This window comes from Dermacentor variabilis, chromosome 4 (genome assembly GCF_050947875.1).
Source record: "Dermacentor variabilis isolate Ectoservices chromosome 4, ASM5094787v1, whole genome shotgun sequence".
NCBI classification, from domain to species: Eukaryota; Metazoa; Arthropoda; class Arachnida; order Ixodida; family Ixodidae; genus Dermacentor; species Dermacentor variabilis.
This window is the reverse complement of record NC_134571.1, coordinates 59,139,285-59,164,622: the sequence shown is the minus strand read 5'-3', so window position 1 is coordinate 59,164,622 and position 25,338 is coordinate 59,139,285. Positions and strand designations below refer to the sequence as shown.

The 25,338-nt window shown below is 46.9% G+C and overlaps 1 protein-coding gene across 2 annotated transcripts in view; it reads right to left on the bottom strand.

The window, feature by feature from the left end:
* The window catches only part of rdgC (retinal degeneration C), a 235,768-nt gene that overhangs the window by 38,514 nt on the left and 171,916 nt on the right, over positions 1–25,338 (bottom strand). For both annotated transcript variants that reach the window (XM_075689206.1, XM_075689207.1), the window contains exons 4-7: positions 24,330–24,496; positions 16,110–16,271; positions 5,252–5,418; positions 1,324–1,360 (exon numbers count right to left, since the gene is read on the bottom strand). In XM_075689206.1, the coding sequence (XP_075545321.1) occupies positions 1,324–1,360; positions 5,252–5,418; positions 16,110–16,271; positions 24,330–24,496 (533 nt within the window). The remainder of the gene's footprint in view (positions 1–1,323; positions 1,361–5,251; positions 5,419–16,109; positions 16,272–24,329; positions 24,497–25,338) is intronic.

The window sequence follows — 25,338 nt, the reverse complement described above, 5'->3', positions numbered from 1 at the left end:
GAAAGCATTTGAAAATTTACAGAAGCGAATAAAACTCAGAGTAAAAAAAGAAAAGAAACTTGTCGTGTGTGAATTTTTGCACATAGAACCATTATGAACCTCGTCGATAACACACAAGGCACCTTCTCCACGTTACGTATTTTACTTCAAGCATGAATGTTCGTTGCGTTCTAGATGTGAAAATGAAGTATAGCTGGCTTGCAATTTCTACAGCGTAAATTTTAAAGGTTATAAACTACCTGAACACACCAAGGAAAAAACTTAGAACATACGGCTGCACAAGCGCTATATTTTAGTCCTTCATTTTGGTCATTTTTCTTGTTTACGTTGGCTATGTGTCCCCCTCCCCCCTCCCAAAAAAAAAAGAAAGAGAAAGAAAGGAAATATTAACAAACTTTGTTACGTAACCATGTGTCTACAATGTGTACACATCGAATTTGTAAGTGCTTGCTAGTGGTTAGAATTTGACGTTGTACCGAAACATCGATTCTAGGACGGGCACCCCCTTGCTGCGTTGAAGCAAAAGCTGTAGTGCGGAGAAGTTGCCTTCCGAAATAAGTAATGGAAGATAAGCTTTGGTAACAATGGTTCGAAAGATTACCCATACTTTTCATGAACACAGTATGAAGACATAACGACGAATACTAGAAAAAAGAGTGACGCAAGACGGGTTATCTGAGAACGTAGATGACGTAAAGGTTTTGACTTAGCTAATTCATTAAAAAATACGAATATGGCAGAATATTTTGCTAAATTAAGAAAGAAAAAATAGAAACGCGGACGATACGATACAATGGGATACTTCATCATCAAGCCGCTCTGAGAATTTATCTGTTGTTTTGCATAGAGCGGCTTTTGGGGTTTGTGTAACAGTCGAAGCGACAGCTTTCCTCCGAGTGCATTACTTTACGCGCAGATGCATGAATCTTTCTGTCGCTGGACATGAAACTTTCCGTCGGCTGGACAAAAGCAGGTGAAACGTTTCACAATGTCCCAAACATTTTTTTCAAACTCCGGCACTTGTTGAGTGCACATATTCTACGAAAAACTCAAGTTCAACACCACCAAAACTATTTTCCTAGACAGAGCTAGAAACAAACTCAAAGGTATACTCATGCCAAAAAATCGCAGTGGAGCGGACTAGTTGGAAGAGACTCGCACACGTGAGTCGTTTCATAACAGCTCTCTCTGTATCACAGTGTAAGGCTGCCTCACAGGGTTTTCACCAAAACAAGTGTTAAGCGTATACTACCCCTTGTAGAAAACGACAAACTCGGAAAGGTATCAAGTTAAAAAAGAAATAAACTGGGCGAAGGTACTTACTGTGTACTTGAACATTATTTCCTTGAGAAATCCATACCTAAGTGGGAAGAAAGACAGAACGTCAACGTAAGGTATGTTAACTACACTTTTGAAGTCAGCGGTTTCCCGAAACGAGGACTTGTAAGAACAGTGAGTGAGTCAAGCTGCAGTGTGCCTAGACTGCTCTAGCAGCTTTGTGCAAGCCAGCGCGGTAACTGCGAATAGGTGATATCTTCGTGCCCGTTTGAGAGATGTGTCAATGTGAAAACCTGGCTATAACAGTCTCGGGAGGCAAGGAGGACCGTAGCAATGTCACTATGCTGGCCGCAAGCAGCCTATGCGATTCATGTCGCAAGTGACTATAGCACTCAGCAGCGAAATTGGCTACGTCGTTAGACGTGATTTACTGTTTTATTTTTAAATAAATACATGTGTAGTCATTCCCGTGTCACTTAAGATGTGAAATAACTACCAGAACAAGAATAATATACTTGAAAACAATATGGACACTATTATCCAATATGCTTATCACGGTGAAACGCTTTCGCGCGGATTTACCACGTGCACCCGATTCCGTCAAACTGCGCAGTTTGTCAGAAACGATAAACATGTTATTGGAAGCGAAAATGTTCGCGTTATCAAAACATGCGTTGCGGGGCAACAAGTGTTTCTTTTTTTATTTACGATACAGCGACGTTACGTGGCTTCTTACTGGTATCGTTAAGCAATTGCATTTCTTTGTAAAGTGACTGAAATAAGCGGTTCGATTAGAAAGCGCAGGGTCTCCGTCAGGTTATGCAAGGCAAAAAGGAAGTGCGGGGGAATATAGCATGTGTTACAGCTTCTCCCGCTTCCAAAACTCAAAGATAATCACGTGACGTGACACGGAGTGGGCATCGGCCTAGTTAAATGAAGCGCGAGCTGGATGTCAGTGGGCGCGTGTTAATGTTTGTGTTTCGTGCACGCGTATAACTGCGCATACTAGACGCTTTCACTACGGCGAGTAATCAATTTTTTTTCTCGTTACCTGTTTCATTCTATTTTCTTTTTCTTTTTGAAGGACGGAACGTGGTGATGCCTCGCCTTCAGCGCATGCAGAGAGTTAACCCACTGCGGAGATCTCGGAGGCTGGCGCCTAGAGCTCACGAATCGCGCCGCGCTCGCTATAGATACCATCGACTTGTTGCGCTTCGTCATTGCCAAATTTAAATGAGGGATTATGGAAATAAGGCACTGAGAACAATCAAATGCACGATGGAAGAAGGAGAGAGAGAGAGAGAGAGTAAATAAATAAATAAATGAATAAATAAATAAAAGGAAAGCCAGGGATGTTATCTAGGTTGCACCTGGTTTGCTACCCAACACTGGGAAAGGAGAAAGCGGACGGGAAACAAATAAGCAAATGGAGAAAGAAAAGAAGAACAAGTAATGCGTGCATGCGCAGACACAACAGCGTTCACCGCGCATTCAAAGACGGTCGCAGAGCTCAGACGTGGTCAGATAAAACAGGAAAGCAGACTTCTTGTTTCAGCAGGGCGAGACCTTGAACACTGCGCGAGGGTTCTGCGCATGTTCAACGCAACCGCTTCTCACTTTTTTTTTTTTTTTTTGCCACCAGCCTCTCCCTCGACGGGGGGCTTTCTCGCTCGTGTTGCTCATAACAGACGCCTCGCTTCGCTGACAAACGGGGCCTTCGCTACGCCGCGGGCTGCATGGAACTTCTAAACGGCCGTCAAATTTTGACGTTTCTCTCCGCGCAAGCCTCCGTCTTTCCGCTTTCGGAGGACTTGACGCCCTTTGAGAGTGAAACGCCGTCAAATTCAGCCCGACAATATCACATGTACGCGCGAACAGAGCTGCGACAAGCCGAATTCGCCCGGTATCCCATCAAAAATACGGGTCGCTTTCTTATTTTCTTGAACGTTTTCTTCGGACCTCGGGAATACCTTACATCCCCTTTACACCGCCTCCGACGTTCAAGGGTTTCGTGCTTCGCGCAACGTAGTCTTTTCCTTTTCCTTTCTTTTTTTTTTTTTGTTGTCACTGCCGAGACACACATCCGCTATGATTTGCGAAATGCATTTCGTCACCGCAAGGCCACCGCTGGGAGTAGGAGGGGAGGAAAAGAAAAAAAGGCCGTGTTTGGAAGCCCGACGCACGTTCGAACACGGTCATCACGCGGCGGGGCCACGCCTGCGGCAGGACGCCAGATGTCTGTGCGCCGATGGTTTCGATATGCCACTTACGCCAGCCGGAACGATCGAAGATGCCACGGCAGAGACATCTGTCTCGACCAATGCGTCTACCTCTCGTTCTTTTCCTCCTTTCACTCTCTCCTTTATCCCCTCGATACAGGTACATCAATACGCCGTCGAGTAGAGCGAGCCATTCGTAACATTTTTCTTTTTTTTTTATTTCGCCTTCGGGTCTGGGGCACTTTTCAAAACGCAATGGTCGATGTGGCAGCGGTTTGATTTGCGCTTACGGCGGGCACTGGTGCTCTTATTTTAATACAAATAAATGATCCAATGGCGCCGATAGTCGCGACGAGGAGGCAGGACAGAAGGCGTTGCTACTAGTTAACAAAGCCCGCGGAGGATGATTCGCGGCTCGGCGCCGCGTTTACTAGTTCCTACGCCTTCCTCATTGGAATGGCCGACCGTCCTACGTACGGCACACGCAGCTGTGACGAAACATTCACATGACTCCTTGATATCTGTCCGCGCTTTATAAAGTCGAGAGACAAGTGAAGCGCACAGCGCTGGGTAGATTGGACATTCGTCCAATCACAAGTGCAAAAGGCGCTAGTACATGTATTCTCAAAAGCTCGGCCCAGAAATATTTATCTGCGTTGCTGAAGTCTCTGAAGTCCACAGTCCTACGCAATGGAATTTGAGAACGCTGCCTGCCACCGTTGCTACTGCTGGATCGCGTACGCGGTTTACCTCGTTCGTGCCCTTCTATTTTGTCTTTCTATCCCCTTACCCGTTCTATTCTAGCACGTAGTGAACCAGAACTACCGCTGGTTAACTTGCGTTTCTGTACATCGTCTCTCTCTCTCTCTCTCTCTCTCTCTCTCTCTCGCAAGATGTTGAATGGAGGATGGGTGGTGTGAGGAGGCAAATGACAGGATATATGCACCCGGGCGTGCGTACTTTGTACCGTTTCGTTCAAGGCTGAAATGCCGGAGAAATTCTAGCATATCAAGCACGTCTCTCGCGTCATTTTCATTATAAGCGTCTAACAGTATACTGTTAAGCGGGCGCTGCACACACCCCGATGGATAGATTGATGAATGGATGCATGGATGGATGATTCAGGTGCTCCTTTATGTAGAGATACTACAAGGTAGAAGTAAATATGTCGAAATGGCTGCTGGTTGTCGGAGTAACATGAAAGATGGCCTAGAATAAGGGCGTGGGAGAAGAGATGCAGTGTGCTGAAAGATAAGCTCTTAAATATTTGTAAGACACGCTTTACAGCTGTCCCAAATACCGCACATGTGCACTGGAGTTATATTGCTACGGACGGGCACAGTTTTCAGACAGAAAATTCTTACGGCTACGAGAACTAACAAATGACATTATTTATACTGATATTTATTTGGGTATTATGGCCTTACAACTGTATGCATTATGTACTACATGTGATGCTAAAAATTTGCGTTGCGGAAAGACAAATACACTTCGGCACCTGCCCTGCGAATTCCACCAAACCGCGGGCGGACATGGAATTAAAAGGCACGCCACCATCCGTATAGCAGAGGCGAGATGTCGCCGAACGGGCAGTGAACAATGCCGTAGTTCGCCTCGTGGTGCCGCAGTGCGACCACGTAGCAAGGCAATTTAAAGGTTTACTCTAACACTTCAACGTTAGGTATGCCAGCGGACGACCGCTTTTTTTTTTTTCGACAGCAGAGGAACATGGTATAGCGCTGAGGTTAACGCACCTGAGGTTGACGTTGAAGTCTTCGTGGTTTCCCCGGTTGAGGAAGACGGCGTCCCTCCAGACGAGCATGCAGACAAGCAGCAGCATGAGCACTTCGACCGAGTGCATGCCACGGTCAACGAAGTCCCCATTGAACACGTACGGGTTATCCCTCGAGGGCAGGCCGTTCTGCGCATGCGCCACCGAGGAAAGATCACAACACACGCAGCTGCTGCGCGCACGCGCACACAAGCACGCCCTTTCCGTGCTCGTGAACGCGATCGCGTGTTCGAGCGATGTAAGCACCGGCTCTAAAAGAAACGCTTAGGGCCAATATTCATGGAAAAAATTTTCGCGCTCTATAAGATGTTTCAGACACAATACAGAGCCACCTGCCCTTGGTGCGGTGCCACGCCTACACTCTACCACATCACCTGGGAGTGCGAACGCAACAAAGCATTCCACAAACACGAACTCCCGAGTGCGGAGCAATGGGAGAGTCGGCTCACCAGCAGCGAGCTCACGGCCCAAAGGGCCCTAGTGCAGCACGCGAGCGATGCAGCACGACTCAGTGGAGCCTTGGAATAGGGGCCCACCCTTGCTGAAGAGAAGTCTCAAGTCACCAGCGTCAAGAAGGTGAAGACGACGGAGACCTCGTAACCGCGAAACTCTTGAAAGACTCAATAAAAGTTTTCACTCACTCACTCGCGCTGGAACTGCACGTAAAAGCAGGCCGGTGCTGCCCAATCGTGACGTTAGACTTGATATTAGTGATGGCGGCCGCCCAATGACAGACAGCTCTTACGGACTTCGCGAGCTTTGCGAATCGGGTCCCCCACAGTGTTGTCATTCAAAAACTTCTCTTGCGTAATAGAGTTTCCGTATTGGCCGGCTTAAGGCGTCCGCCACTCATGATAGCGATCTGGCATGACAACGTGTCGATCGTTATGCGGAGATGACACTTACGTGATAGATATTTTGTCAATACGCGTCGAGGATATGTTTATGCTTCGGAAAGGAACTGGCCATAACGCGAGCGGGAACCTCGGGACGTATTTTGTAAAGGTTCATTTGAATTACTCATTCGCCTCGCCCTTCTTCATGGCTCGGACAGCGCCGAACCACAGGATACCTCTGGGATCGGTTACTCGGCGTGACGGATGATAAGAACGGAAATGCAATGAAATACGGCCCCAGCACCCTCTCAAGCAATTACTTACTTGCTGCTCATTGCCGAGTGCTAGTCTTAAAGATGTACAAAATATCTGGAAATTGCAGGGTTTTTCTTCGATAGGCGCTTCGTTGTCCGTACAAGAAATGCGTAGTGGTTAATCACCCTGCCGCAGGCGCCAATCTGGTGAGGACAATTGATGTTCGCGTTTTTGGAAGTATTAGGGGCGCACACTGGCGAGGACACACGGTATTACGACGAAGGTTACTGTGGAGATTGTGGAGACACGCAGGAGATTGAGGTTCGCTATAACACCCGAAGAAAACTTAAGCTAAGCTAACCTGAGCTAACCCAACCAATCTTTCTTTGCTGAGGCCACGAGCCATCCTCTTCACCAGAAAAAAGAATGTAATTCGTTCACGGCTAAGTCTTTTTCTATTAATATTATTGTGGATCACTGCATCCATTGATTAGGCGAGTGCAGGATACACGAATTCCACCGTGCAGATACTCATTTGACATCGCAAGAGAACGACATAGAAGGTACAGAATTTTCATCCTCTAGTTTTTCTTGTTTCCGACTCTCCTTCGTTATTCCTGCTTCGATATCAGCTCGCCGACTGAACGGGTACCCTATTATATGTCACGCCGACCTGAGCATTGTTCCGCTTGTTGTTCTACACATACACATGCGAACAAAGGCTGAAAAATATCGATCCGCTGCTCTCGCTATACGCCCGGGCTCATCATATTTCTTTATCCGCTCGGTTAACTCGCAGCAGCATAAACCGTGTAATCCGTGCCCAAGACTCGCTGCCGATCTGACTGACATCCATTATTTCGCTGACGCCCGGATTCGACAATGTTTTGTACGCTGCCTCAACAGAGAGACCGCGGATGGAATAAGGCTTACACAAAAAGCGCGCTTACTCGTAAAAGCATAGCCCAGTTTCATCCGCCGACAGATGATTAAGAAGGCCAACCGTCGTTCTTGAAAACAGCGTTGATTAAAAGTTTGTTGTCCTCGTCCGTTTTCACTCATCACTGCGTTTTTTTCGGGCGCGAGATTAGACTTTTCCTGTTGAGGGAAAAATGGCCATCGGTTCTCGAAGGAGGCCGTCAAACATCGCGACTGTGAAAGACAGAACTACACAAAAGAAAACTGTATAGTGCAACAAATCTGAAGGAACGAGACCACGGAACTGTCACCGCGACATGAGGGAAGCGAGCCAAACCACAGATCACCTCCGCGTTTCATAACGAAATAGGAGCCGGTCAGGCGGGGAAAAAAAAAAAAAAAAAGCAGAAGCCCCCCCACCCCTCCCTCTGTCACGCACCGTTCCGTCCGTTTCTTTCGCGCTCGTCGGAGCCTCGGAAACGAACAAATCAACGCCAAACGCCAGACCGCGAAACAGGTCCCGCCGAAAAAGCAAAGGCCAAAGGGAACCGCGCTCCTTTTGCGGCTGACTCCCTCCGGCGCAAAGCGAGCTGTGTGCTATAAGGTAAGAACGGAGCTGGAAGGACGGTCTGGGACTGAGGTTGTCGGAACGGTGCTCCAAATTAGGCTAGCGTCGCAGCCTGACGTTTCTTTCGTTTCCTTTTCTTTCTCCCTCTTTTTATTCTTCCTCGCTGTTTTCTTCATTCTTTTCTCGCTCGGACCGGCAACGTTTCTCCAATAGAGACTGTGGAACTATCGGAATCGAAGGCTGTTCCGTGGAGACAGTTTTCGGGCAATATGAAGAAGAAAGAAGAAGCAAAATGAAAGAAATAAAGTCTAGGAAGAAACTTTTTCGCCGAACTTTTGCGCTTCTGTTACTGCGAGCGGAGAGTCAGAGCAAGCTAGAGAGAGGGCGCAGCTTGCGTCATATCTCGCTGGCAGAACTTTCGGCAAGTTCATGTGAGTGGTATAAATTGGTTGCTAAGTTGATAACGTGATAAATAATTGACAGGTTCCGTCGCTATAAGTCCATAAGAAATGTTTTCTTATGAGCTAGCTGCGTCGAGAACTGTAGAGAAAGCCGGAGGCGGTGCACGAGAGCAATGTTAGATTTGTTTTTGCTTGGTCGCTAGTCCATTTGTTTGTTGTGTGCGTTTACTTTCAGTGTGAAATAGGAGGAACTACGGCATTGTTAGCGCGGTAAACATATTTCACACTGGTGCTATATAGTTACGGGGACATCATCCTTGCATCTAACACCACGGTCACTGGACATTAATTTTCCGGTCAACAGTTTAATTCGTCTTTAAACGCCGTGTTAGAAAACTGACTGTGGTAGATAAGTGCAACTAAAGAATTATTTGCGTGTGAGAAACGTCGATGGGCATCATTTGTCCTTGGCCATCGAGAACAGAACACAGAAAAGCAGTGCACACACCTGGACAGCTTTTTGAGGACAGAGAAGTGCTAAACGAGTACTTTCTAGATGCAGCACAAGGTACAGCTATGCAGTCGCAACCCTCTTTTATCATTTGCATTTATGTGCGCTTGAATAACATGTGTTCCACGTTAATTATATTTTTTTTGCGGCTCGTGTGATGGAGCTTGCTTTTATTGCTGTTTCTCTGCGCGTGTATCATGTCAGCTGCGCATTTTTCTCTTGCATGCGCCTGTTCGTGTCGGCCCGCATCGCGGTCTATACTGTACGTATTCGGAACTGAATATACACGTTACATCTCAGTTTAGTGCGGGGTGCAACCTATTGTCACCTTTTGTGTCTTTGTGTTCAAGTGTGTCTACAGGGCTTAATACGGACTTTATTTTAATGCGTCTGCATAGAACGGTCCTGCGAACGTTAACCCGCCTGTCGGCTTTTGTACTGCAAAAGAGGAGTGAGGAGTGTAGGGGAGGCTGACGCAGGTGAAAGGAGACGAGGCACCTGACAGTGGCAGCGCGCTGAAATTCAGCGGGAATGCGGTACCCCAGTTGGCGTTCAGTCGTCAGCCCTTCGGTATGGCTATAGCCACCATACCTTCGCTATGGTGGCTACCTTCGCTCCCGGTAAAGCCCGGACGCGTGTCGCCCGTTCTGACAGTCGCGTTAGCGGCTGCGTTATTGTTCTGTGTGTTGAATAGTTAAAGGTAACGATGAACGCCGCGCTTTCTAGGAGGAAAGCTAATGCTCACGCTTTACTGCCGCATGAATCCAATTTATCGCCTTCATTTCATTCTCTTTGGCTAACCATCGAACCTGTCACGTTCCTTCTTACCTTACAACATACAGCCGTCACCATGATAAGGAGATGAAATCGCTTCAATTCATTTTCATGTGAAGAAAGTTGCAGTTTTGGCCGAGAGGGGAAGCATCGATTGCGATAGCAAATTAGCAGACAGGTATACTAAGTAAGGAAAGTAGTTTCATCGGCCGTGTAAACGCGGAAGCATTCGCTTACTAACTGAATTAAAAAGCATGGTGTCAGCGTGCACAAGCAAACATGAACACATCACTCGCTGTGAAAACGCTGGTACGAGAAGCGCGGCAGCAGCAGCGAGCGAAGTGACCTTCGTGGCGGTCTATCCCTTCAATGCAAGAGCGGCGAGAACACAGCGCGCACAAAGGTATGGGCTGTGTGCAGATCTCTTTCAAGATACGGCGCGCACGACCGCGCGCTGCTGTGCAAAGTATGCACTTGTTGGCGAAATCGAAGCCGCCCCCCCCTCCCTCTCGCGCTGCCTCCCCGCTTTCCTCCATATAAGATGAGCGAGACTGAGCCGTGATCGTCAGTTTCCCTTCCTCCCGATCACGAAAGTCGCAGTCGCTGCTGGAGCCCCCCTCACCCCTCACCCACCACCTCCCATCCCCCCCGCATCCCCCCACTACCTTTCGCGCGACGGAAGGCGGTGTGTTTGCTCTCCCCTTTGTCTCCTCGTGGGCGCCAGATTGAGCCGCGATCGTCGGCTTCCGTCGCGTGCTTCCCCTCGCACATACAGCACACAACGCGCGGCTACGGTGTTATCGCCCCTGTAGTTTATACGGAAGATCACTGGGAAGGCGACGGCAAAAATATGGCTGCAGTGTCCATATAATTGATATCGCAGTAAAACTAGAGAGAGAGAGAGAGAAAAGAAAAGAAGCGTTTTGCTCAGCAGCGGTCTTGCTGCCCTGTAATAACCTTCATTTCATAATCTATTTTTCGACCCATGGTTACAGGCAACGCTAAACTGACGGAAACATGAGGAACAGACTCTGGTTCAAACTAAATGACGCGTTAAAGGTTCCCCTACATAGTTAAACCACTTTGACGTCGAAGGCGAGCGAGCGGTTTCCCTCTCGCCTTGGCTACCCTCCCCACGTGAGCTCCCTCCTTTATGCTGCGTGCTTTTCTGCAAGACACGTAGACACTAGGCCTGTACCGACCATCTTGTTGGCGATATTGTTTGAAAACACGATGAACTTCGCCTTATCAGTATGCCCTGCGCTTGTCGGCTAGCGCTGTCGGCTACACGCTGTTGCCGCCGCACGTGCAGCGCATATGGCAGGGGAGAGAAGGCTCAACCGGCGGGGAAGGAAACATTTTCTTCGTCGCTTGTCGTCAAAGGCAAGGATGAAAAATTGATTGGTCGCGCGGGACCAGGCGCCTTATGGCACCGCTTTTAGTTGCTATGGCTTGATGCGCGGTTTGTCACCGCGGCCACCGCCTCGGGGCAGCCAATACAGTCGAGCCGGAGGACACTGCGTGCATAAATTATTCTGTCTGCTCTCACTTCCAGACTATTTGCCTGCCATTTACTCGGCTTCTTGGGAAACTGACGGATGAGAGCTCAGAAGGGGCGTGAATGCGCTGGCAGTTAAGAGGAAGCTGTTGCTCGGGCCCGCTCCGATGCCAAACGCGTAAATGTTTTTCTGAGGTAACCCCTGGACCGATTTTAATGGACTTTGTTGCACTTGAAAGAGACAGCTAAATTCCAGTGACGACTGAATTTTTAAATAAGAATTGCGTAAAATTGGCAAGTAGAAAAAGAAATAAAAGCACAAGCTTTAAAAATCTATAACTCTGCACTAAGAAAAGTTATCGCAGTTATGTCAACTACGCCCGTTAGAACATCCAAAGCGGACAAATTCGATATATCAAATTATATTTTACTTGAATTTTTTACAATATTTACAAGGGTTCTGCAAAAAGTCCTACTCAGACATTAGTAGTGTATATCAGAGTTATGTATAATACATCAGTTTTGTCCTTTCTAGATTTACTATTAGATGCAATTTACATAATTGTGATATCATCTTGCATTACTGGGGTACAGAGTTAGAAACATGACAGTTTCGTTTCCTGTAAATTTTCGGCTCTCACATAATTTATAAAATGATGACGGTCTAAATTAAAAGTACGCTTCCAGCAGTCACTTGATTTGAACTCTTTTCTTTTCCATGCAAGAAGCCTAATCAAATTCGGTGTAGTGGTTGCCGAGGAAAACGATTTCTCCTTTGCCATGTATTTAGACAGGAGCCCCCGACGTAAAGCTTCCTATTAAATATACCTTTGTCGTGACGAGTACATGTGCTCTACCAAGAGAGAGAGAGAGAGAGAGAAGGAAAGGGAGACAAGAATGTTAACTACAAATAGTCTCCGGCTGGCTGCCATACATGTACTGGCTACCATTGCCGTAGCCTGAAATTTATTTCGGAGGGGCGGAGGGGACGTGTTGAGCACGCACTAGACAACGGGAAAGGTGAGGGAGGCTGGGCAGGCCACATCATCACTAGCCTATTTTGATGTCGCCTGCAGGACGAATGCTTCCCCCAGCGATCTCCAATTGTCTTGCGCCAGCTGATTCCAATTTATGCGTGCAAATTTCCTAATTTCATCGCCACACCCAATTTTCTGCCGTCCTCGGCTGCGTTTCCCTTACCTTGGAAACCATTATGCAACTATAAGAAACAACCGGTTATCTGCCTTACGCCTTGCATGGCCCGCCCAAGCCAATTTTTCCTCTCATTATCAACCATAATATCGGCTACCCTCCGTTTGCTCTCCGACTCACACCACTCTCTTCCTGTCTCTCAACGTTACGCCTATCATGTTTCGTTCCACAGCTTTACGCTGTCCTTAACTTATTGTCAAACTTCTTTGCTAACCAGGCCGCTTATTAACACGGAAATGGGGGGGGGGTGTTGCACGTGCCCGAGGTTCCCTCCCCTCCCCTGGCTCATATGTGAATGCTTTTCGCATTGACATAAAAGACAGTTCTAAGTGCTTTCGAAACATATGTCTGTGATAAGGTGCCTGTGCACCTCATCTTTCACTGCCATCGGTTTCGCGAACACACGCGGACACTCTCCATCACCCTCAACAAGCTCGACAACCGTCCGCGATCTGAAAGGAGAGCTCTAGGCTATATGGGGCCTAGCCCACGAAGAATTGCGCTGCGAATGGTGGGCACTTGCTCTAACGAACAGCTTTATCGCAAAAGCATTTTTGTGAAAGCAGGCCCTCGCCTCGACATGCTCGCGGTTATGTATAGCATTTCATTTCTTTCCATTCACTGCAGCTTCTAAGGCCCGAAGGCCGCCGACGAATGTAAGACGCGCTGACGAGCACCAAGGTAGTATATATAACGGATGTAAATGAAACAATAAAGATGTAATAAGGAAATACATGTGGTACTCAGCGGTTAATCAACCGAGTAAACAAGAAGCAGAAGACTGACCTTGTGTATGATATACCGAAGCATTGTAAGTCTGTAAGGCAATAACAACATTAAATAAAATGCAAAAAGAAGGAGCCGTAAATAAAGAAGGAGGGTATGAACACTTAACGAGTTGTGTTAACGGCGAAGGGATGTAGACACTGTCGTAACAAAAAAGCAAGGGTGTTTTATAAGTGATGACGCTGGACAGTTACCGGAAAAGATGCCCGGTCTGTACACGAAGCTGCACTCAAGGGGGCACACACACACACACACACACACACACACACACACACACACACACACACACACACACACACACACACACACACACACACACACACACACACACACACACACACACACACACACACACACACACACACACACACACACACACACACACACACACACACACACACACACACACACACACACACACACACACACACACACACACACACACACACACACACACACACACACACACACACACACACACACACACACACACACACACACACACACACACACACACACACACACACACACACACACACACACACACACACACACACACACACACACACACACACACACACACACACACACACACACACACACACACACACACACACACACACACACACACACACACACACACACACACACACACACACACACACACACACACACACACACACACACACACACACACACACACACACACACACACACACACACACACACACACACACACACACACACACACACACACACACACACACACACACACACACACACACACACACACACACACACACACACACACACACACACACACACACACACACACACACACACACACACACACACACACACACACACACACACACACACACACACACACACACACACACACACACACACACACACACACACACACACACACACACACACACACACACACACACACACACACACACACACACACACACACACACACACACACACACACACACACACACACACACACACACACACACACACACACACACACACACACACACACACACACACACACACACACACACACACACACACACACACACACACACACACACACACACACACACACACACACACACACACACACACACACACACACACACACACACACACACACACACACACACACACACACACACACACACACACACACACACACACACACACACACACACACACACACACACACACACACACACACACACACACACACACACACACGCGCGCGCGCGCGCGCGCACACACACACACACACACGCATATATATATATAAGGGAAGTGTACTTAAGAGGCAGAGGGTAGGAGATGTTGCTGTGGATTTGAAGCGATGGAAGGTTGTGGTTGCCTTTCACTGCAGTTACGTTAGATATCGGATCACATTCAGAAGTGATAAATCAGACGTTATGATATGCATTGTTTAATTCGTTAGTAATCGAAGCTTGAGAGATGTGCCAAACGCCAGAAGCATATTCAAGTTTAGTGCGTGCGTCTTATACGCAAACTTTCTAATTTACCGTACAACATACGACATGCTTCGTGACAGATAACCGAGCGTGCGTGAGGCCTCCAAGCAAATAGTTTTAAATATCATTTCTATATGACTAGGAGTGTAAAATTAAAATCCACTAACATTCGTATGCGACGAGGTTTTGGTGACGGGAACTGAAACGATATGTGGTATATAGAGAGTCGTACGCTTGAGTGCAAGTGTCATGGAGTGAAAATTTGAAAGCTTCAGATGCCATTTTTCACACCACGTAGCGAAAATTTTGGTGTCATTATGTAAGGTTACGATGTTATCAGCTCAGCGGAGAGCACAGCACACAACTCAGCCGTCAGGAAACAGTGCTAATTTTGTCTTGGTATCCCTCAGCTTTTTGTCGATAATGGAATAATAGCAGTGATAACACTGCGCTTTGGAAAGCGCCGTGCGTATATCACTCAAAGGAGGATCTTGGCATTTGCCAAATGTAAACTGAACACGGCAGTTGCGGTAAAAACCGAGAGGATCAGGTAAGCCAATAAAGCATCGGTAAGCCAAGACGATCACAGATTTTCGCAATTAGATAAGTGTGTGGTATACAGTCGAATGAACTTTATAGGTTTAAGAAATCCTCATATATTTGTATTTGGCCATCAAGATGGAATATAGGATGTCGTGAATGAACTCAGTGATTTGTCTCTCACGCAATGATAAGTGTCGAAATTCGTACTAGTGGAAGAAAGCTTTGGTTTGAAAATGATCTATTAAGTTCAACGATGCAACGTGCTCGAAAAGTTTGGAGAGTGTACTCGCTTAGTGAGTAGTTGCAACTGAAATCCACGTTTTTAAGAGTAATTTCGTGGGCTGCATTACTTTCGTCTTTTGATTTAGTACGCAAAGTTCTATGGCGCGGGGGAAAATTCCCTGATTTCGTTGTACACGCAGGCAGTGGCTACACCTAACTACTGAATACATCGAACGAAGGCCGTGTGTACTATCTTTTCTTCTACTATCCCAAGCGCATCACTACACATAGACAGCCCCCAATACCACCTGCAAAAGGAACACCGTTTGCTTGATTTCAAAAGACACGGCCTTGAGAAGACGTGCATCGCAAAGCAGTGAAAGCACTTCAACGCATACCGGAAGACACTGACACAGGTTATTGTTACTGACTGCGGAGCACTTTGTGCAATTTTTTCAATTATGCCTCAATTTTGTCTCATTCTGGCGTGCAGCCTATGGGTAACTCATATATCCGAGGACTTTGTTTCAATTGAAATTCTTCGAAAGAGACTTCCACCTTGAAAACATTTTGTTGTTTCATATAAGTGTTATTTCTTGTTTCTTGTATTTTCTTTATTATTCTACCCAATATTAATAACCAAGCGATAATCCGTCAATAGGAATCGGTGACCCCAACCACACCTCTATTTGTTTTCATCTCCATAATGATTCAAATAAATAAACAAGAGCGATTGTTCGTGGGCGCGGCGCGTTAAGCCGTTCCGCTCATGCACACACACACACCTTGTAGAAGACGGTGAGCAGGTCGTCGAGCTTTCCGTGCAGGTCGCCCACCACGGTGATCTGCTTGGCGAAGGCTGTCGAGGCGGCGCTCACGTTCGGCTTGGTCTGCAGGTAGCGTCGCGCCTCGTGCAGCACCAGCAGCACATACCGGGCGTGCAGCGTCTGCGCGCGGCATCGAGTGCTCAGTGCTTGGGAACTTTGTGTTACAAATCAAATAAAGATCAATTAATCAATGAATCGCGAAAGAAGGAACCAGATGATGGTGCTTATTAGAAGCACCAACCTCTTAAGTAAAGAGAAAAAAATATCACCGACGATTACGATACTTCCTAATGGGAATTTTGAGTGCCGCTGTTTCATCATCATCATCATCAGCCTAGTTACGCCCACTGCAGGGCAAAGGCCTCTCCCATACTTCTCCAACTACCCCGGTCATGTACTAATTGTGGCCATGTTGTCCCTGCAAACGTCTTAATTTCATCCGCCCACCTAACTTTCTGCCGCCCCCTGCTACGCTTCCCTTCCCTTGGAATCCAGTCCGTAACCCTTAATGACCATCGGTTATCTTCCCTCCTCATTACATGTCCTGCCCATGCCCATTTCTTTTTCTTGATTTCAACTAAGATGTCGTTTACCCGCGTTTGTTGCCTCACCCAATCTGCTCTTTTCTTATCCCTTAACGTTACACCCATCATTCTTCTTTCCATAGCTCGTTGCGTCGTCCTCAATTTCAGCAGAACCCTTTTCGTAAGCCTCCAGGTTTCTGCCCCATATGTGAGTACTGGTAACAAACAGCTGTTATACACTTTCCTTTTGAGGGATAGTGGTAACCTGCTGTTCATGATTTGAGAATGCCTGCCAAACGCATTCCAGCCCATTCTTATTCTTCTGGTTATTTCAGTCTCATGATCCGGATCCGTGGTCACTACCTGCCCTAAGTAGATGTATTCCCTTACCACTTCCAGTGCTTCGCTACCTATCGTAAACTGCTGTTCTCTTCCGAGACTGTTAAACAATACTTTAGTTTTCTGCAAATTAATTTTCAGACCCGCCCTTCTGCTTTGCCTCTCCAGGTCAGTGAGCATGCATTGCAATTGGTCTCCTGAGTTACTAAGCAAGGCAATATCATCAGCGAATCGCAAGTTGCTAAGGTATTCTCCATCAACTTTTATCCCCAATTCTTCCCACTCCAAGCCTCTGAATACCTCCTGTAAACATGCTGTGAATAGCATTGGAGATATCGTATCTCCCTGTCTGACGCCTTTCTTTATAGGGATTTTGTTACTTTCTTTGTGGAGGACTACGGTGGCTGTGGAGCCGCTATAGATATCTTCCAGTATTTTTACATATGGCTCATCTACACCCTGATTCCGTAATGCCTCCATGACTGCTGAGGTTTCGACTGAATCAAACGCTTTCTCGCAATCAATGAAAGCTATATATAAGGGTTGGTTATATTCTGCACATTTCTCTATCACTTGATTGACAGTGTGAATATGGTCTATTGTTGAGTAGCCTTTACGGAATCCTGCCTGGTCCTTTGGTTGACAGAAGTCTAAGGTGTTCCTGATTCTATTTGCGATTACCTTAGTAAATACTTTGTAGGCAACGGACAGTAAGCTGATCGGTCTATAATTTTTCAAGTCTTTGGCGTCCCCTTTCTTATGGATTAGGATTATGTTAGCGTTCTTCCAAGATTCCGGTACGCTCGAGGTTATGAGGCATTGCGTATACAGGGTGGCCAGTTTCTCTAAAACAATCTGACCACCATCCTTCAACAAATCTGCTGTTACCTGATCCTCCCCAGCTGCCTTCCCCCTTTGCATAGCTCCTAAGGCTTTCTTTACTTCTTCTGGCGTTACCTGTGGGATTTCGAATTCCTCTAGGCTATTCTCTCTTCCACTATCGTCGTGGGTACCACTGGTACTGTATAAATCTCTATAGAACTCCTCAGCCACTTGAACTATCTCATCCATATTAGTAACGATATTTCCGGCTTTGTCTCTTAACGCACACGTCTGATTCTTGCCTATTCCTAGTTTCTTCTTCACTGTTTTTAGGCTTCCTTCTTTTAGCCTGTTCAATTCTATCCATATTATAGTTTCTGATGTCCGCTGTCTTACGCTTGTTGATTAACTTAGAAAGTTCTGCCAGTTCTATTCTAGCTGTAGGGTTAGAGGCTTTAATACATTGGCGTTTCTTGATCAGATCTTTCGTCTCCTGCGATAGCTTACTGGTTTCCTGTATAACGGCGTTACCACCGACTTCTATTGCGCACTCCTTAATGATGCCCATGAGATTGTCGTTCATTGCTGCAACACTAAGGTCCTCTTCCTGCGTTAAAGCCGAGTACCTGTTCTGTAGCTTGATCCGGAATTCCTCTAGTTTCCCTCTTACCGCTAACTCATTGATTGGCTTCTTGTGTACCAATTTCTTCCGTTCCCTCCTCAAGTCTAGGCTAATTCGAGTTCTTACCATTCTATGGTCACTGCAGCGTACCTTGCCGAGCACGTCTACATCTTGTATGATGCCAGGGTTCGCGCAGAGTATGAAGTCGATTTCATTTCTAGTCTCACCATTCGGGCTCCTCCACGTCCACTTTCGACTAACCCGCTTGCGGAAAAAGGTGTTCATTATCCGCATATTATTCTGTTCTGCAAACTCTACTAATAATTCTCCTCTGCTATTCCTAGAGCCTATGCCATATTCCCCCACTGACTTGTCTCCAGCCTGCTTGATGCCTACCCTGGCATTGAAGTCGCCCATCAGTATAGTGTATTTTGTTTTGACTTTACCCATCGCCGATTCCACGTCTTCATAAAAGCTTTCGACTTCCTGGTCATCATGACTGCATGTAGGGGCATAGACTTGTACCACCTTCAATTTGTACCTCTTATTAAGCTTCACAACAAGACCTGCCACCCTCTCGTTAATGCTATAAAATTCCTGTATGTTACCAGCTATTTCCTTATTAATCAGGAATCCGACTCCTAGTTCTCGTCTCTCTGCTAAGCCCCGGTAACACAGTACATGCCCGCTTTTTAGCACTGTATATGCTTCTTTTGTCCTCCTAACCTCACTGAGCCCTATTATATCCCATTTACTACCCTCTAATTCCTCCAATAACACTGCTAGACTCGCCTCGCTAGATAGCGTTCTAACGTTAAACGTTGCCAGGTTCAGATTCCAGTGGCGGCCTGTCCGGAGGTCCCATGGGGGTCCCAGAGAGCAGTCGCCCCCAAAGCGACCTGGGTGTTTGATGTGCGGCGGGCTTCGTGCCCGTCAAGCGTATCCCCGGTATCGCTCCCGTGGATCCCACAGCTGACGTCTGCAGCCTCATCCGCTTGATGCGTTAGGGGCTGGTTGTCGGACGACGCTTTTTCCACGATATCGAGGTGTGTTCCCCATCGTCCTCGGACGAGTCAAATACGAAAGCGCCGAAGGCGCGGGCGTGACCCGTCGCCTGGCGGCTTTGCCGTCTCGGCTACGTTGCAAGTGTCGGTCGGTCCACCAGTGCTGCGGGCTCGAGAGAAACCGCAAGCCGCGATCGAGTTGACACAACCGGTCTATCGAGAATGTTGCGTTAGGCGTTTTCAATTCACGGTATGTTATAGCAAAAAAATGTGAGTCTGAAGGACAAGGTGCTCTCGGCGGCAGCGCTCAGCTTCTGCTCGGGCCGCTCGTTTAGCAGCTGCGGCAGACGAAGCACTTCCACCGGTTGCGACGCTCATTGTTCAGAAAGAAAGCGTGGACACGGGAACGCGTGGCTCGTGCAGAGCCCATTCTCTAGCGGTGGCGGCGCCACAGGGAAAGTAGCCCATGCGCAGTTTATCGGAAGCGCACGCTAGCGCCTTTTTTCCGCTCTGGCCGCATGCCTAGTAGTACCGGCCCTCCGCTTTCCTCTTCCCCCTTTTCGCCATACCTTCTTCCGCTTTCCGCCTCCTGGTTGCGCTGCACCATCCCCTCCGCTTTCCTCCTCGCGTCTTTCATCCCCCCGCTGCGCTGCGCGTTCGCTTCCATCTTTTGTCATTCGCTCGGTTACGCCGAGGCCGACGGCGATGCTTGCCGCAGGAAAGGGCGCCGAAGAGCTGCGCTCTAAAAAAAAAAAATGCTTTGAAGAGGTAGAACAATCTTAGGTACTGATACACCAAAGACAGCGTAGCTGTCTAAGCGAGTTTTCAGACACAAGGCTAGTACTATAAAAATGATAAGGCTTTCCATGATGGCTGTTTTTTGTGCTAATTCATCCCCGACACTCTGGTCGAATAGAGTCGTTTCGGGGCTCCCACGCAGGCTGTGTTGTTTTTCGATTGACACTTGCTAATAACCAAACGGTCGGCTTTCATCGGCGCAGCCGCACAAACTGCTAGCTGACCTCCAACGAGGGGGGGGGCGATATTAAAACGCAACACGAGAAACAAGAATTAAGAATTACTGGATAAAAAAAAAACACTGAATGAAGTTGTTGCATATTCGAGTGAGGTATACTCAAACGTAATTTTTTTATATTATAATCCTGGTGAATTACGTTTCAAAGCAAAAAGTCGGGACTCGCACGCAGGTTGCGTGCGAGACCTCCCTCCCATCCCCCAACGGCCTTTCGCGCGACGGAAGAGGGCGCATATGCTCTCCTCCTTTCTTCCTCGCGCGCGCCAGATTGAGCCGCGATCGTCGGTTTCCCTCGCGTGCTTGCACTCGATATACAACGTACGGCGCGCGGCGACGGTGTTATTGCCCTTGGACTTTATACGGAACCTGACGGCGACGGCGACTACTAAAATATGCCTGGAGTGTCCATATAATTGCTATTGCAATAAAACAAAAACAAGGAGAAGGACTGAGGCGCAGCAGCAAATGCACGTACAAGAAACTCCGGAAGAACCCACCTAACAATGACTGTAGACGTTCATGCTATTAGCATTCAAGTCATGCAGTGGGACACCGTACTGCTGAAGATACACATAGTTTAGAAGAACTTGTTGTTGGGCGAGTTGGTAGATATTAGCGAGCATTGTTTAACTGCGCGAACAAACGAACCACAAGGACAGCGAGGGACAAGGACGTCCTTGTCCCTCGCTGTCTTTGTGGTTCGTTTGTTCGCGCAGTTAAACAATGCTCGCTGCTGAAGACACCTTTACATACAATCCGTAGTGGGGGAACTATACGCTAATAATGCTACTCGTATTAATGCGCCCACGCGCCACAGCGCCACGACAGACCACCGCTTGTAGAAATCTTCGCACGCCACAAAGAAAGATTCACTACGCGCTGCATTACAACCACAGCCAGTTTTGCTCCACTGACACCGTGTAATTGTGGTTCAACATGTCTGACTTCGAATGAACTGCGACGCGATTGCATAGGCGCAATTTTCAGGCGTAAAACTTTTATTGTAAGCTAGAAGAGCGCGCGTTCTCACTTTTATCAATCGGACGTGCAATTTGTTTTCTTTTTTTGTGAGCCAGAATGGCGTTTCAGGGGCTACATAGCAGTGAGCAGCAGCACGCCAAAGCGGGCGAAGTAGGCTAGGAATGCTAATCGCATTAAAAATAAACGTTAATGCTAAGGTGCATAGGCTGATGTTAATGCTAAGTTGTATGTAGCGGCTGATGTTCAGAGGTGGTCTCCATCTCAAGGATTGGGTGAGCCCAGAGATGCTCAGCATCGGTGGCATCAGGAGAATCAACGTACAAATATTGGGCTTGACATGGCCTATGGGAACACGTGCAGTAAGTATGGGAAAACAAGGAAAATCAACAATTGAATTCAATTGGAATGTGTCGACAAGTGGTCCAAGTGATGGTTCAACGATGTGAAATTCTGCATATTGCTTGTATTGCTTATACGGTTCACTGTGTACTATTTTATTGACATGAATGTTCAGCCTAGCTAGCTGTAGATTCAGTGCTCTGTTTTCTCTTTTACTTGAGCATTTATTCTTTTATAATAGTTTATATATGCTCGTGCTGAACTTTTTCTTTTTGTATACCTGGATTTATGCATTGATTTTATTAATGTAAACTACCCTCCTCTCCCCCCTCGCTGCCCTTCTCCCGCCCAATGTAATGTCCTCGCGCCCTTAGGGTGCATGAATAAAAAAAAAGTGCTCAAAGGCGAGAAAGCCTTCTAGTCCAATTGATGCATCAGACTGAAGCTTTTCTAGCGTTCCCCAGTCATCCCTTCCCAATATTTCCTGTGCGGGTCACCATCTCGCGAGCAAGACGTCGTCTATAGCTCGCACACTTGGTACGCAAGCCATGTGTGTGCCTTTTGATGACAAGTCAAATAGACAGGAAGGTCATATGTGTGAAGGTACACGCTGTATTATAAAAAAAGAGTCAACACAACGCGTTCTTTGTGTCGACGAAAATTCACGCGAGCAGCGTAACGCTCAGTTTAACCTTAATTTTGTAATCGCTGTTAGGCGGAGTCGTTGTGAGTGCGTTTTCCTTAAGTGCGACCCGCGAACCTGGCATTAAAGGTGTTGAAATTCACAACCAAGCGTGCATGAACAAAGGCGCACATTTCTGGTTGGACTTTCTGTAAATAAATATAGAAAGTACGCCCAAATTGTTTCTCCGAAGACTCCTGCCGTGCATAGCACTATATAATTTTTTTTTCGAACGTTTGAAAAAAAGATTGCCTGAGGACAGAGAGGCAGAGGCCAGCCGAGTCAAACGGGAAGATTGCCAAGCGCAGCAACCGCGGTAATTGTCAAAAAGCAGACGTCGCTGAATGGGCTCCTCCAGTTTCGTTTTTACCGAAAAAAAAAAGCAAGCCTTAAGTTTCTGTCTCCATTTTACGAAACCTAGGAACTCAAATGTAATGTAGTTCCTTTTTTTCTCCCTTTGAATGGCACAGTCCGAAGAGCAGCAAACGGCAGCAGTGGGCTATTGCTCGCGGCTTCATTTTAAATGAGCCGAGGGTTTACTGCACTCTAGGCTATAGCGTCACGTTCCAACTTAAACTACGTTTCATTTCGCAGAGGCCCACGTCCCTTGTCTCCTCGCAACCGGTTACGAAGAGCACACGAGGCCCACGGGATGCCGTGCCAAGGAACGCTATTGTTTTGCGCCGATAGCCAACTGAGTATCAACAGTGAGGCACGTATCTACTCCGTGTAAGCATTGTTGCGGCACAGACAGAGTTACAAGAACTGGTGCTGTTCATCGAAGACCCCTAGATGACTGCGCTGTTCCCGACTGTACTGATTGTTTTTTACTGCAAAGTGCACACGACCGCCTCGTATGTGTGGATATAGGAACATAGTGAAATACTTTCCGCATTGAAAGTGCCAGGGCTCGAAATTGGAGGCACACTTTCCACAAGCCTGTGACGACGTATACAGTACATAAACAAAACGTCTGTTGGCGCACATTTGATTTAACTCAATTCGATTTCAAATATTAAATTAAATTCTGGGGTTTTACGTGCCAAAACCACTTTCTGATTATGAGGCATGCCGTAGTGGAGGACTCCGGAAATTTGGACCACCTGGGGTTCTTTAACGTGCACCTAAATCTAAGTACCCGGGTGTTTTCGCATGTCGCCTCATCGAAATGCGGTCGCCGTGGCCGGGATTCGATCCCGCGACCTCGTGCTGAGCAGCCTAACGCCATGGCCACTGAGCAACCACGGCGGGTCAATTCGATTTGAAGAGCAATGCTCCTCGTTGGTATCACGCACTGATTTACCTGTTAGCTTCAGCGATACCAACGAGAGAGGAAAAGCTTCCGCTCTGTATTGTATATTTTATTTATGTCTAATATCGGTCGAACTCAGGACCGAGAGAGGAATGGTAGTATTCATACAAAACAGTAATTGACGTTCAATTGACATGGCAACAAATAAAAAAGTAATAAACGGAGAAACAATAACTCCTTATTCAAGTGATACGAACGCAATAAATAATGATCAGTCATACAATTACAACAAGAAATATAGCGGACGTAGATAACAAATATAAACACGAATTACTCGCAACAGACATGGCAACAAATCAATAGGTAACGAACGGGTAAGCGATGCCTGTTTATCTTAAGGTATTACGAACACCACTAATGTTGCACGAGGCTACAAATAAATGCTCATTTGATGTCACGTTTGCAGTTTCAGAGCTGTTTCAGGCTCATGGCCACATCGTCTTTTGCGAATCGATAGCCCCGTTCGGGACTTTCGCGGGTGCTCGTTTGAGTAAGAGTTTACGCACGCGGTGCTCACCCTGCGGTCCTTGAAGCCCTGTATGAGCGCGTCCACCTGGTTCGTCGTGAGCGGGAGCCGCAGGTGTGGACCCCTGTACGCCTCCTCGATGACCACTTCGTCGGGGTTCGTGTTGCGCCACAACTCCTGCTCCGCCAGCTCGCTCTTCTCCAGTTCTTTCGGCCGACCTGCTCAACGCCAGTCGCGCGCGCGCGCGCGCCGATCGTGTTTAGCTTGCCCGCACCTCCGAACCACGTGCAGACGGGCAGCAAGCAGCGTGCCCTTCTTTCCACGGCGCCCCTTCTCGTAAGGGGCAGCGCCGTGCTTTAATGGCGGATTCGTTTGCCATCGCTACCACCATTAATCTCTGTCAATGTCAACAATAGGCCGCGTTCACTGCTTTCAGAAAAAAAAAAGAAAAGAAAACGAGAGACAACAAAAGACAAATCACTCCTGCTTGAAAGGGTATAAAGACCGGCCCTACCGACGATTCCATTTAGTCGTTGTACTTTGGCGATCGAATCAGCTTGAGAGACGCGGCATACGATGAAAATAAATGACAGAACACTTGTCCACTCCTGTCTTACGCACTGTTTTACTCCGGGCGGTATCATTAATCAACACGCAAAAGTTAAAGTTTCAATGCTGCAGCCATGAAACCTCTGAAATGGAAGAACATTATCTAATTATCTATCTATCTATCTATCTATCTATCTATCTATCTATCTATCTATCTATCTATCTATCTATCTATCTATCTATCTATCTATCTATCTATCTATCTATCTATCTATCTATCTATCTATCTATCTATCTATCTATCTATCTATCTATCTATCTATCTATCTATCTATCTATCTATCTATCTATCTATCTATCTATCTATCTATCTATCTATCTATCTATCTATCTATCTATCTATCTATCTATCTATCTATCTATCTATCTATCTATCTATCTATCTATCTATCTATCTATCTATCTATCTATCTATCTATCTATCTATCTATCTATCTATCTATCTATCTAT